General features: G+C 50.1%; 1 protein-coding gene across 1 annotated transcript in view; it reads right to left on the reverse strand.

Moving 5' to 3' along the window:
* AHCYL1 (adenosylhomocysteinase like 1) overlaps nucleotides 1-14811 on the reverse strand; it is a 30723-nt gene extending 15912 nt beyond the window's left edge. The window contains exon 1 of the mRNA XM_084866229.1: nucleotides 14651-14811. Coding sequence (XP_084722355.1) covers nucleotides 14651-14770 — 120 coding nt within the window. The 5' untranslated portion in view covers nucleotides 14771-14811. The remainder of the gene's footprint in view (nucleotides 1-14650) is intronic.
* Nucleotides 14812-15370: the final 559 nt, after the last annotated feature.

The following is a 15370-nucleotide window of genomic DNA, read 5'->3' on the forward strand; positions in this document are numbered from 1 at the left end:
AGACTGATGAAAGGAAAGATGGTCCCTTCCAATCTGTAGATGTGCTCTGACCACAGTGAGATTAATGACAACACAAATGGGTTGGTCACAGCATTTTACTGCTTCTTTGGGAACATGCACATTTTTATGTTTAAAAATTATAGTCAGTATATTTCTTAGCTAACCCTTAGCAACTGAGCAAAAAGGTGACTGCCAGAAGCTAGAAAGCTGGAAAGGCCAATTACTGAGCAGTGTGCTATGGCTCCTCCCGATTCCCGGCGCATCCTCGGAAAGCCCTCTCTCACATCCTCTGGCCCACTTACCCGTTCTCCAGAGTCTACCGGTTCTCTCCTCACAGGGAAGGCAGAGCGTATGGCTGCCAGCCTACACCGGTGGAAGAATTACCAGTGATCGGTCTGATTCCCAGTTCAAGTGGATCCAAAGGAACAGTAATCAACAAACACCCACTCTGGGTACAAGAACTACGGAAGTCCAAACATCTTTCAGACTTCCAATTAGATAAAAGAAATGACCCCCCAAAAAGGGCACCCCCTTCCTGACAAGGTTCAGGTACATCCCTAGAAAACACTTCATATCACGGGAATCAGGCCACGGAGTGATCTGCAGCCCCGTCAGTCACTTCTACTCCCAGAGCAGAAACCAGTCTCCGAGCGGCCAGGTCCTCAGTCCTGTCTCAAGTTTCCTAAGTTCCCAGTCACCCCAGATGGGGCCTGAGTTTCTGGGGAGCAGGGAATGGGCAAGCGAATCACAGCACACATGTCTCTCCCCCACTCCTCCCGCCTCCGTGTCTCAACAGGAACAGGACATAACACACACCGCTAGAATCCAGTTCCAGTAAGAACACTCCTTCCAAATGGGGTTCAACTTGATGCTTCATCGGCGTCGGGGGAGGAAAGGGAGAGGCAGCACGGGGCCCACTCTGCTGAGTCACTCAGCGGTGAGGAAAGAACATAAAGCTTGAAAGCCTGTGTCAAGGAGCAGCTTCACCCCCACAGCCACTCCATCTCCTCACGCAGACAACACAGCTCCCTGCTCCTTTCTCTCCCGACGTGATCGGGTGGAAAGGAGTGATCTGCGCTGCCAGCTGCCAGCAGGCGGAGAAAGAGGCTGCCGGCTACGGTGGGGCAGGGGAGGGCTTCCCAATCTTCTGAAAACCACAACCTACAACGCAGCATCACACACATCCGGACCAGGTTTCCATGTCAATTCAGCTAGCGACCTGTCCGTATTGTCCTCATCCTCAACCCACCATCAATATTATATGAAAACATGTCAGCCATTCTTCTCTGTGCCCGACACTGAACTGTCAAAAATTAAAAACATTTTTTGTGCAGGTGACTGAAGAAATCTAGGTTCCTGGAACATACCTATAACTTTAGCAATAAACCCCTGCCTCCCCCCAGCTCACCACCACCACTGTTGTTCTACTTATTTCTCTGAATTTATTATGATAACTTTCAATACACAGATTTTTTTTTTTGAAAAGTAGTATAATGAAACCTTATATGCCCTCCACCTCAATTGAATCTTTCTATTTTCCACATTAGGTTTCTTTCTCTGAACTGTTTCCTTCCTGTAATCGGGCAGTTCAGTTTTGAGGTTTGGTTAGAAAGGTTAAAATGTTGGCAGGGGTATTTCACAGACGATATTGTATAACTCACTTTGCATCATCTCGGCACACAGAATTGGGTTGTTCCACTGAGTGCGACACTCGGCAGAAGCCTTGGTTACAGTGAGGCTGTCGTGTTTGAAAGGCGCATCTATCTTCTCCTTTGCAAGTCAAGGTCCATGTGTGGATGAGACTTGTCAGCCTGCGAATATCCTGCTCCCTCGTGACTTTACCATCTGTTCATAATCCCTGCCTGAACGGGTTATATTGGGGGAGGCGGGTGGCTTACAGAATCATGATATTTTTTTCTATTATTCCTTCTAAATATATTATTACCAGGCATTCTTTGGTAAAGAAAAGCTTCTCTTCTCCCCCATGTTTTCTTTTTAACTCATCATTCATATTTGTATTTATTCAAGGTTACACTCAATTACACAAGCAGGGTAACTGTACCAAATTGGGCCGGTGGGGGACTCCTTCCAGCTGATCCTTCAGACCTCTTGGCATGACCCCATTTGAGCACCTCCTTCCTTTTGGACATAAGACCGCCAGGCCTACCTGGTCCTTCCTCTGCTTCAGATGTGGATCGGACACTTCTCCCGGAGCCCTGACCTCCTCCGGTGGGGAATGGCATTTTGAGGCTGGCACCTGGGTAGGAAGTTGCTCATTGCCATCGGAAATGTCAGTGCTTCCAGTTCTTTCCGCGGAGAGAGAAATCCACCTCGTTTTACTCCTGAGTTCGTATGGATATTTCCATTTCAAATTTCACATGACCATTTTTTTCTTAACTTTAACTTTTCCTATTTGTATCTCTTTTCTCATGTTGACAATCTTGGTCTCTCACAGGGAAGTTCAACTAGCAAGATATGCTGGCATATTCTTTAAGATGAAAACTTGTCAACTGCTTACAAACGGGTCAGTCTGTACTCTTCAAATACATTTTTCTGAGGAAAGATGTATTTGCTTTTCCGAAAGCTAGCGACAGTGGACAGCTCCAGAAGGCAGGCAGAGTGTCCCTGGCATCCGGGAAGGTGGCCACAGACTGAGTACATGCCATGTGTGCGATGCCTTAGCCCCCGCAGGAGAAACAAGAGTAGAGGCGAGCAAGAGTAATTCTTCTTTCCTGACCTGGAGGTCTACCTTAAGTGAAACTGAAAGCCAGCTAGTCTTACAGATTCAAAACCTCATCATGTCTGCCCGAGGGAGGGCATCCCCCCTGCAAGTCAGCGCAGCACCTGGCAAGGCCGTGCCTAACTCAGGGGAACATGCAAGTCCGTGCAAACAGCCTAAGGCCGCTCCCAGCGAGCAGTCACCGAGTCCGTGCAGGTCAGCTTCCTGAGCCCTAGACTAACACCAGTAAAGTTAACAAGATGGAAAGCTTATGGCTGTTCGGTCAGCATCCACCGAGCCTCATAAAGTAGAGGCTCCAGGGAGGAAGAAGCCATCAAAACCCAACACTAAGTAGAATCATTGGACTTTAAAGACTTAATGTGAAATAGGAACTCCGCAGTAACAGGCCCTGAGAGTGGAACGGAGCTTTCAGAGTCCGTTCTGTAGCAACTCTGGATGTTTTCAAGTCCAAGGAGCAAGATGAAACAAAACTCAAAAAAGCCCCAAAGGAGAGACTACAGACATCGTCAAGAACAGGAAGCTGTCAGAGAACGAGTCACGTCAAACACTAACCGTGTTTTTCATTCCAGAGAGGCAGTCTTTGCCATCTTTCCTGACTTTCTCAGTTGAGATGTACGTGTTCATTTTAGGAAAAAGTCTCAGGAGTAAACCATGATCTTAGATAGCTTGGAAGCAAGCTGGCTGAGAGGAGCTGCTGATGCCACTCTGAGGCTATTTAAAAAGAAGAGCTACCTTTTGCCCCGGAATGAATTTCTTCACCTAGAGCTTTCCGAACAGCCATTTTCCTAATGAGTAAAGTGGGCGCACACCCAAGGACAAGTATCTCTTGCTTTAGGCTGTATGGCAAACCAAAAGTCAAAATCAAAATTTGTACTGGCAAATTTTTACCAATAAAGAACACTGCTGGAACAGCACTGATTTATATATCTTCAAACCATTTTTGCTTAAATCTTGACATAAAAATAACAAGTAAAAACGACCAGTAAATTAAAGCTGATCAGAAGCTTGATCAAGTTAAAGGGCTTCTTTCTTTAAAAACAAAGGAGAAAAGATGGCGGGCTGTGATTTCTTCCCCGTGGATGAGGGAGCCTTGGCTCTAAGGCACCACGGAGCAAAGGACGCCCTGACGGAGCAGCAGCTTGGGAGTTTCCTGGTGGAACCGTCTTTCCGTATGTTGATGCTGGAGAGCAGTTCCTGGAGACCCTGGTCTGGTCCTCTGGGAAAGACCGTGAATACTGCGCTGGCTCCCTCCCTGGGGCGGGAAAGCTCGCCTTACCTGCGGCAGAGAAACAGGAAGAGCCCTGCCAAGACCAACCACCTCCTTATAGGGAAGGTCCGATTCCTGGGAGGTGAGGAAGAACTAACACGGACCCGGCATGCCTGCTGAGCTCCAACCTCGACCCTGGCCGGGTCTGTCTCACAGCGCCCAAACCGAATTTCATTCCTGCCTCTGTAGCACACGTCACACTGTCTGAGCCCTGCCGCGGGGTTTGGGCATTCGTTCAGGTCAAACACCAAACTTTCCTCGAAGAGAGACATTAAAATTGGCATCTAGAAAGCCCTCCCCTTTTTATCCTTATTTGATGATAAAGCAACAGTGACGGGACTAAAAAGAAAATTGTTTTTGGCCTGGGTCTCAAATCCACTCACTTTGGTTTCAGAAGGAACCTGCTTCCTGGCTACCAGTCTCACCCGCTCAGTCAGCTGGCTTCCTGGGCCCTGCCCTCCGTTTTTCCCGATCCTTCTCTAATCTTCACTCTTTGACTGTTTCCTCAGCACCTCAGTCAATTCCTTCTGTGACTTTCTGTTTTGAAGCCAGAATTTCATTAAAATGCCCTCTGCTGAGCTTTATAGTTTTACTATCCTTATTAGTCTAGGAATTCATAATATAAGTCATCATGTTAAGGAGAGCCTCATATTCTGACCTGATTTTTAATCCACTGAGTCCAAAAAGCTTAGCCAACCAGAAACTAGAAGTAGGGAATGGGGACAGGAGAGATCATTCTTAGGATTTCAGAGAGGACACAGACTCAAGGAATGCCACTGGTTTACTGGAGGCCTAGCCATTCTCCTACTTACTTCTTCCAGAGACACCACCAGGATCTTTGCAGATGCCTGGGCTGTAAGGTGAAAAGAGCTGGTCTGGCTAGGCGCTAACAGTCCTAAGCACCACATTCTCAATCCCAGGCAAGCATTCTAGTGTCATATAGATGTCCGTGTTTCTGGAAGGCAAACAGCTCTGATAGAGCTCCAAACCCCAAATGATGAATAACCGCTACACTGACTTACGGAGCCAAACAACAACCTCAGAGGAAGGTGAGCCGCACGGGATATGAATCAGTGTCCTGCTCACTGATGTACTCTAAGTGCCCGTCACAGGCCGGGACCCGGGCAGCGTGACTTCTGGTCAGAGCTCACTCTGAACACCTTGGAAAGAACAACAATTAAATATAGGTTATTTCCAGGACCTCTCACATGGGACAAGACTTTTCCTCAAGGCCAAAGTCATCCAAGATAGGTGGTAGCTAGACTGCCTTGCCAATGTCAGATAATCTAAAAGAGGGGTTCTAAATCTGGGCTCCTCAAGTTTGAGTTGTTAAAATGTGCATACCTCACACATCCTCTACCTGCCCCTCACCCTCCACCCCTCCCCATCCTGATAAGTCTGTGTTAGGGCCCTGGTCACACATATTTTGGAAAAGTTCCCCAGATGACTGATAGCTTCCACTCCTTCCCACTCCTCAAGAAGCACTGATCTGGGCCCATCCCAGCAGGACCTGAAAAAGCAAACTCCGGCACCCCAGTTTACCAGGCTCTTGAGAGAGTGACTCAAGGGATGCCGGGAACAAAGGGGGAGCTACATGTCGCTCAGAGATAAAATAAGCCGAAGGAAGGAGAGAATCCGCCGTTAGCAACACCTCCGCCTGTCAGGTACGAACCATCTACTGGAGGGACCGCAGGCTCAGGGGCAGGACAGAGCTGGTGTGAGGGAGCACTGTTTTCACAATGGCCTCGTCCAAACTCAGTAACAATTGGCAAGGTGCTCTCATTCCACGCATGCCCACACGCAGCTAACCCCCTCCCTGTGGAGCCAGAAAGGAATGTGCAGAATCTGAACCTCTACTCCCCAGATAGGAGGGGCTCCTTCCCCTGAATGCAAGGGGTGAGATGAGTTTCATCAGCTCACCACTCCCAATTCCAAACCAGGCAGAGAACCGAGGTGCTCCCAACACCGATGCTCCCCTTCTAGCCTTTAAGGTTCGGAACCCCATCTCACTAAAAGCCAAGCCTTGGCTGTCCTCAATTCACCCTCATCTGGCAAATCAGAACGGAAGCACCCCAGAGCGGGGCGTCCCTCTGGAAAGTCCTGGGGAAGGGGAGCGACAGGGTCAGTGCCCTCAGCACGCGTTTTCCTTGGGCTCACAATACAGTTTATTACTCTCAGAACATCGTGTTCCCGGCCAGCCTGGTCTCTTTTCTGTTACAAATGTGAAGTAAACAGATTCTAGAGCAGCTACAAGTCTGTTACCAAGGCCACTGTATTGATCAGTGTAATTGGCATTCACAATTCATCTAATCCAGCTCGACAAGCCAGCTGGGCTGCTCGCCATAAGAACGGAACATTGGGAACCTTCGTGTCTTGCCTCCTAAGAAGTCTGGGCACGGAACACTCAGGCGCTGGGCTGGAAGGTGGAGACCCGGCCACCCACAGGACATTGAATCAGTTACCGCGTCTCCACGGAGCACCTGCTTCTATTCCCAAAGCGGCAGAATCCCGAAGGTCTCCCTTCCCCCCGAATCCTGCCGAGGCCACATCCTCCGGGGAAACGTCACACGCACAGTCCTCGGTGCCAACTAGAGTCTAGGTTCCCGGTCAGGACAAGCACTGGCCCAGCTCCCAGGGTGCGGGTCTGAGGAAGGTGTATTTCAAAGACGAGGGCACATACAGCTGTGAACGCTCAGCTCAACCCGGAAGGGCGGCCGGGCTGCAGAATGAGAAGGATCAGAAGTTTGCTCACCACGGCCGGGCAGAGCTGTGGTTTGTTACTTCCAGGACTCAACGCACATTCCAAAGTGGAACTGTTCAACTCGCCACTGGTCCCCAAACCCCAAACACCCTAAGGGTAAGCATCTATTCTTTAATCAGGAGCATCTGAAAATCAGACTTGGGCAGAGTCCCTAATGCTAAGGACTTACACTTGATGGAAATTTCAAGTTACTTTTTCTATTGTGTCTAAGGGCACCCCTAAGCTTCGGGCCTGCTGCCTGTGGTTCTCATGCTACTGAGCTGAGAAGCTGGAGCCTCGTATTCTCAAGCTTCTTTCCTACCTCACATGTGAAAGTAGTTCTGGCAGGATCTAGGGACCCACTGAGATGTTGAAAATTCCTATCAGTTTCTCATCTGCAGCCCCTGGTTCTCCATCATCGTCCATGTGGGAGGTCTAAATAAGAAAACAACCCAGCCAACTGAAGGGGAAAGTACTAAGCCAAAGCCACCGAGTAAGTCCAGCACTTTCTCCTGGGGACAATCATGTCACAGTGTTCTCCTCAGTAAACAAGCACTGTCAGTACGTGTGCAGGCACTGCACACTACACGTATGTGTGAGGTATGGTCAAAGAGGGCAGCCAGAATCTCTGTCCTCCAACTTCCCTGAGGGTCCCTTTTTGAGTACAGGACCCCAAGATCATGAATGGGAACAGGTCACAGCCCAAAAGCTCTGACTTGAGGTCAAGCCAGTGCCGTGGGAAGAGGAAAAGTCCTTCCCATCAAGTCCACAGAAACTTGTGTCCCAGAGGTTCCACCTTAATACAACCCATTAAAGACGAGGAGAGTGGAGACATTTATTAAACATCTCCAAATCCGGACAGTACTCCAAGCACAGCGACATGAGACGTGGTTACACTCATCCCCTCCAGGCCGTAGCCCCTCGGTCCTGCCGCTCTCCAATTCTCCGTCCAGCTCAGAGCTGTGCGCCACGCGGAGCACGGGCCTTCTCTTGGCCCCAAGCGCACAGCCCCATGGGATCCTGCTCACGCCACTGCACACACAGGGTCAGAAGGGAACTGTACCAACAGGGCTTGCTCTGGCTGGGCGGTTCTTCAGATTGTCAAGAACTAAACCTGCGACGGTACATATATGATGAGCAGCATGGATGAGCAGTCCCAGGCCCTCCCGTTGAAGCCTCAGTCTAGCACACAGCTGAGTACCGGGTGCCCATTTTATAAGAAGTGAACTGGTCAAGGAGAACATGCTAAGCCCATTCAGCCCTACAGATTGAACATGGAGACACATTAGCTAAGGCACTGGGGCTTTCATGACAAGAAAGAGAAATAGCGTGTGATACCCTTATGTATGGAATCAAAAACAGAAACATTCATAGATGCAGAGAACGAACTAATGGTTGCTGGGGGTGGAGAGGGGGGTGAGGTAGGAGTAGGGGGCGGGGGTGGGGGAGATGGACAAGAAAGGTGAAGGGGATGGAGAGGTACAGTTATGAAATAAGTAAGTCACAAGGATGTCATGTACAGCACACAGAAAACAGTCAATAATATAACTTTGTACAGTGACAGATGGTTACTAGACTTGGGATCGTTTTGAAAGGTATATAAATGTCAAATCACTATGTTGTACAGCTGAAACTAATATAACATTGTATGTCACCTATACTTTAAAAAAAAGAAAGCAGGAACATGCTTGGACAGTCCTAGATGTGTGGTTCTTTCCACGCCACCCCAGACCCTAAATACTACCGTTTACCAGCTCATTGAGCTTTTTCCTTTGTGTCCTGTTTGAGCAGTAAGTGACTAAGGCCCACGGTATACTGTTAACCAGAGCCAATCATTACATACACTCTGAGATTTAGACCCTGGGCTGAATTCTCCAGAAAAAATGAACAGAGATAAGAACAAAAATGAAACGAGTCTGGGTGTCACCCAAGGCCAGCGTGTCCCGCCCTGGCTCTGTAATTGCTGTGGAGCAAAGGCCACGCGCTTCTGCAGGAGAAACTCGGGTCCACACAGTTAGGAGCAGGCCGTCTGGAGTAGAGCCTGGAGGAGGGCCGCGCAGGCAGAGAGATGCGATCTGAGGTGATTACATAAGAAGATAAAGTCATAGCTCAGAGGAGTCTTTGCAATGGTTTCACATAATTCTGGGATTCTAGTTACTATTGCAGACTGAAGAAACAGACTCCTGGACCCAGCTAGCCCATCGCCTGACAGACACCCACATTCTATGCGGTGGTTGGGTAGCGCGGATCCCACTTCCATCACAAGCTCCGAGTTCTCCCATTGTCTATCCGCCTCCTGGAAATCAACAAGTACTCTGGTGCTCTATAGGTGTCAGCTCTACAGAAAAAAACATTTTGTCAGGAAAAATCTTCTTCCTGTTTAAAAGATGTCCCAATAGAAACAGCTTTGTTTTAGCTTTCTATGAATGATATATATATATATTTGTGTGTGTGTGTGTGTGTGTGTAATACATATATGAAAATTTCAAATAAACTAGATGGAAGAAGGTACTCATTGAAGAACATGCTGGGATAAGAGGCATAAACCAGAACTGTCCCAGGCAAACCAGGATATATGGTCACCCTAGTTATAAGAGAGTAAATACACTGAGATTTACTAAATGCTATTCCTCTTGACAATGCTGTAGTGCTATCACTATTCCCCACTTTACAGATAGAAAAATGGAGGCTCAAAGTCCATGCCCTTGACCACAGTCATATGCAGTTGTAAAAAACACACCTTAAAAGTAGCTTTAAAAAGGGATGATGTAGGGGATAGATCCCCTGCAAATAAATAATTAGAAGGACAACTTTTATTTAGTGATCATTTAGGCCAGGAGGTAATGGAATCATATCTTCAAGGTGTTGAGAAAAATAAATGTCAACCTAAAATTGTGTACTTAACAAAACTATCTCTCAAGAATGAGAGTGAAATAAAGTCATTTCCAGAAAGAAAATGAGGCTCAGACAGCTTAAGTCACTGGTCCAAAGTTCCAAGTCTATTAGATGGCAGAGACTGAAGGTAAACCTGACTCTGAAAGTAGAGTGCTTGACTTACATTGCACTGCTACTCAGTTTTAGGAACAAAAATGAAAAGTTCAACACATTTCATGTAGCAGGCAAGCAATAGTGGGAGAGCAAGAAAACTTCCTCAATGAGTCAAAGGGAAGTATGGGATCAGAAGAGAAAAAGTGACCACAATTCTATGTGAAATTTTAACTGCTACCATATGCAAGGCACTCACAGTGTTGATAAGAGTCTTGTGGTAAGAATTTGTCCTCAAGTTTGGGTTCTCAGATTTCAGGTTGGGAAAAAACTGGTCAGTGCAAATATGTCGTTCTTCATACATGAGGGGCTGCTTCTGACCCCCCTCACTAGGACATGTTCTGAATATTATTCCCAGAAAAATAAGGGTGGCTCTTAATAAAATTCTAATATTCAGATTCCCAAATTTGAGAAACAGATTGGTATAAATGATTCTCCTTTACTGGCCAGTTCCTTTATATGTCAGGTTCAAGAAAGCACTAAAATACTTGTTTACCGATCTTAACTATTGATACATGAGGTAACAAAGTAAACTTATTCGGTGTCACAGGCAACTAAAGATCTACACTGCATGTATCAAAATACATTAAAAAACTTGTAAACACCGTCAGAAGAGATCACATTGGATAACACATTGGATCCGAGCTACATCCTCCTGATAAAACAAATGGCCCACATTTGTAATCTTGCCACAAGCTAAAAGTTTAATGAACTTAGAACAAAGTGATAACGGAAACTAGTGTTGCACTAACTAAACAGAATCAAGTAAGAAAGAGAGGTGATCCATTTCTGTGGAGAAATCTACACAAGATAGGATCTTCTTACACCTCTGAGGCCAGATCAGAGACCGCCAGGAAAGAGAATCAAGAGACACTAATGATGTTTGAAGAAGAGGGAAGTCAGCCTATTAAATCTCTTCTCAGGGACTCGAAGTACCGGTGTAAATGCTGTAAAACTACACTAAGATTCCACCGAAATGGGTAACTAGTACTCACTGGGGTTCTGCTGGTATGTTTCCTAGGTTCAGCTGACTCCTTTATTCAAAAGAAGAATATCCTACAAGCAAAAGTAACGTCTGTGCTCTCTCTCTTCTTGCCCCTCTTGCACTGTTTGGTAGTCTGACTGCAAAACTCCTAGGGCAAGTGCCTCATGTGTCACCCCGAGTCCCTCCAAATGTCCGGAAGTGCAGAGAAGAGCGAGCTCCTGCTGGCCTTTCAGAGAAACATGTCTATTTCAGTTCCATCAACAAGCAGGAGACTTGGGCTCACCTATGGGGGGGAAGTCGACTTGATACAATGTCATTTCTAAAAGCCCAAGAACTGCTCTTACCTCTCTCTCAACACAAAGTGGCAGAAACAGAAGGATAAACACCAGTGGTGATGGGCAGCCAGCTGACTTGTTCCGTGTGCCTGATAACCTAATAACCTAACCGCCAATCACAAACAGGGATCCTCTTTGGTTGTGACCGTTGTGATTATTGTTGAAGAATCTCTATACCTGTGCTTTTTGATGGACAGCCCCTTTCCCAAAGTGTTTAAAACTTCACCGGTTACACCAGAATCTGAGCTGAGGACCAGCAAGGTCACCCTGAAGAGACCTCCAGCCTCTGACTGGCACCAGAAACATCTCATTTCCTCAGGGGCCTCAGGGCTTGGAATGATCCGAATCACTTGGTCCGGAGCCACAGGGAATCCTCAGGGGTTAAGGACAGCACCCTCTGAAAAGGCCTTTTCCTCACACCATTCAGTACAAGGAAAGGACTGCTTTCTCACCCAAAACTCCGTTATACCATCTGAAATCACCAGTGACCACCGTGAACAAGCCTTACTACCCAATCATACGATAGCTGCTCACGTCCTACAGAAACCGCCGTTGGAACTAAGTGTCAGCACAAGTTGTCCTCCTCAGGAATCAGTATGTATTCTTTCCCGTGTCTGCTAGGAAGACTAAGTAACTCTGGGATTCCTTTACCCCCGGGCTCCTAGGAAGCTCCGAGTTACATGTGATGATCAGCCTTACCAACCATTGGAGCCCTCAGGGTTAATAACAGTTTTGCTAGTTTCTATAGTTTTGACTTCCTCTCTGTACTGTATGAGTCCTGTATTATAAGCAGCTCAAATGCTCACAAAAAAGAGGGAGTCTTAAAAGTCTTTATTGTTGTAAGTATTACAAATGTTCCCCTTTGTTCCCCACTGACCCCCTCCACCCCACTCCTGCCCTCTAATAGACTTCTTTAAAAAAACACACACACAAAAACACTTTTGCTTGGTTCCAACCTGTGCCTATTTCCCCTGCTGCAAACAAAAAGCACCTACTAGGCCAATAAGGAAACTGAGGCACAGAAGCTCACTTGCTTAAGGTGGTAGACACCCAGGTCAACAATCAAACCAACAAGTCTATTATCTACAAAGCACCGTGGGAGCCCCCAGGCATATAAACTGAATGATTATAGAAGAATCTCAGTACCTATGCTTCCCATTGATGGACATCCGCTCTTCCTCAATAAGGGGAAAAAACTTCACCAGTTACACTGGAATCTGAGCTGAGGACCAGCAAGGTCACCCTGAAGTGACCTACAGCCTCTGGCATCAGAAATGTCCTCAGTTCCCAAGGGGCCTCGGGGCTCGGAATGATCCAGAATTACTTGGTCCGGAGCCACGTCGGAATCCTCACAGGTGAAGGACAGCACCCTGTGAAGAGGCCCTTCAGTACCGCCACACTGCATTTTTCTTTTACTTTCCTCATGCTTTCTCACAGTAGCCACACATGGCAGAGGCACAAAAGTGCGTTACGTCATACTGTCCAACTCCGCTGCCGTTCTGGAAAAACGATCACCTGGGACTTGCTGCTACATGACCTTGACTAGTCCGCAACCAACCCATGAACTAAATAAATGCCTTTTATAGTCACTCGCAGGAGGGTAATTAGTTATCATAAAGCACTTTAATATCATGCTGCGTAAGTGCCACACAATAAAGCTCAGAGAGAGCAAGATTAATAAGAAACACGGGGATACATTTGCCAGCAAATGGAAATTCACACGGGGTCTTCCCACGTTCCTGGCCCCGGCCTGCTGTCAGCTAATGGAATGAGCCTTTCAAGTCATTAGCACTTGGCCTGACAATAATACACATTAGCGTTATTCCTCCAGGGAAGCAAGGGGGAGAGGGCACCTCTTCCTGGTAGGCGGCCATGTAGACATCTGGAGTACCAGCTAGCCAGGTGGGCCATTAATACTGAGTACCTACTGCAGACTCTAGGGACAGAGCCACGCACAGTGCGTTCAATGGCGCACAAGAGTCCCTGCCTTTTTGTAGTTTACGATCTTCGATCTAGGATACAAACTTTATCTCATTAGTAGTGGCATTTGCGAGAATAAAGGCTTGGTAACATAAAGGCCAGTAGGAATAGAGGCGCCTAATGCGGAGAACAAGACAGGTTGGCGGGGAGAGAAAGCAGTGGGGGAGTTAGGGTACCAGCTTTTCCCGTCACTCCTAGAAGGTACTATCCTTAAGCATTCTGCCAGCACGGCTGTGGCTGCCTCTAAACAGATGACTACGGGTTACTGACCCAGCCACGTAATCGGCCGAACCCAGAGCACTAAAAGGGCTCCTGGGGCCCTTTCGAATCAAAAGATCTTCCCCAACCTTTTAAAAGGCATTCTATCGTAAGACCATACGTTCGTGGGGGAAATGGAGCTGAATGAAGCACACAACAATGAACTGTCTTTTCCACCCTGCATTTGATTTCTGGAGTGTTAGATTAATTTCTTACAAAAAAAAGAAAAGATAAAACAAAAGGAATGACAGCAGTAACCAGTCCAGGTGAAGGGGCCTCCGGGCTGTAACTGCTCCTGCCAAGCCTTCCAGCCAGGCCGGTCTGCTTACACAAGCGCTGCCCCAGGGAACGCTGCAGGCCTCGGCCACTCTGTGTTGACACCGGCGGGGGGATGTTTATCCGGCTTCCCCCGGGGCCTGCAAAGGTTCTCCGGTCTCCTGCTACCCGAGCGCCAGGTATGTGCAAAGGCAGGATGTTGTTGGCAGCAAACGCTCAGGATCCCGGTGCCACGGCTCCCGGAGCTGGTGAGACCGAGCGCCCCTTCCGAAGGCTGCCGGTTAACCTTCCCGGCAAGAGGGCTGGGAGGGCATCCTCTGGGCTCAGCCCGCAGCACAACAGAGGAAACTGAGCCATCCTGTCTTCCCACCCACCCACCCGGCAGACCCACCCAGCCCCCTGCTCCAGGGAAGCCTCAGGGATCAGCTGTTCGCGTGACTCGACGACGACAAACGTGTACCCCAGACGGCGTCCGCTGTCACCCGCCTCCCAGGGCTCAGTGCTCACGTGCGTGGAGGAAGTGGAGCAGCGAAAGAGTGAAGATCACAGTGTTCTCTCCCCCCGCGCCGCCCCCGCTGCTCTCACCTGCACAGCAGAGCTGGGGCCTCCCGGCGAGCACGCAGCCGAGCTCCCGGCGCGGCGCTACCTGGCTGACCCCTCACCTGCGGGGGGCTTCCTGCGCACCCCCACCCCCCGGGGCCGGGCCCGGGGCTCAGCCAGGGGCTCACCGCCCTCGCGCTCCCGTCTCCGAGGCCCTTCCTCCGGGCAAGGCCAGGGACGCGTTTCAGAGAGATCCCGGAGGACCGGGGCCCAGGGACAAAGGAAAGGGAGGTCAGGGGCGGCCTGGCCAGCTCGGGACGGGCCCGGGGCGGTTCCCCCGCCACCCCGCCACCCTCTCGGCCCGCCGCGACCCCCTCCGACCTCGGCCCTGGCGCCGCGGGCCGGCTGGAGCGCGGGGCCCGCTCGCGCCCCTCCCGCGAGGCCCCGCCGGGTCCGGGCCCCGCCGCCGCCCGAGCCCCCGCACCTTCTTGGGCGCCTTGGTGACGGTGGCCATGAAGGAGTACTTCTCGGCGTCCTCGATCTCCTTGGCCTGCTTCCGCTCCTCGCCGACCCCGGGCAGCGGCATCGCGTCAGGCATCGACATTCCCCGGCCGGCCGGGCCCGCTGCTGCCCCGCCGCCCCCGCCTCGCCCGCGCCCGAGCGCCCGCCCGCCCGCCCGCCCGCGCGGCGCCCTCCGGCACGCGCTCGCCCACCCTCCCGCGGGCCCGCGCGGGGCCGCGACCGGGCCGGCCGAGGAGCTGGGCGGACGCCGAGTCCGCCGGGCCGTCCGAGGCAGCGGGACCGCGACGGCGGCAGCGACAGGAGCCCCGAGAGCAGCAGCGCGGAGCTCCGACTGGCCCGCGCCGCCGCCTCCGCCGCACGCACACACGCACGCACGCAGAGTAAGGGTAGAGGGCGGTGACGCCACGTCAGGTACTGGCAGCTCCCGGGCGGGGCGGAGAGGCGCTCGTCCGTGACGTCACCACGCTGGGCGGGGCCGCCGCCGCAGACTCCCCCGTTGGCTTCCCAGCTCGCAGGGTGCATCGGACCCTCTGCGCCGCCAGGTGGCGCCATCAGCCCTGCGAGCAGCGTGTGGTTCCTGCAGGGAAGCTGCAGAACTTGGGGGGGGGAGGGGGGGGTCTTTGGGATGTGGGGTTCCAGGCACAAGGCCTCAAAACAGCGTAAGCGGGATGCAGAGACCAGA

Source organism: Pipistrellus hanaki, assembly GCF_964339955.1.
Source record: "Pipistrellus hanaki genome assembly, chromosome: 18".
NCBI classification, from domain to species: Eukaryota; Metazoa; Chordata; class Mammalia; order Chiroptera; family Vespertilionidae; genus Pipistrellus; species Pipistrellus hanaki.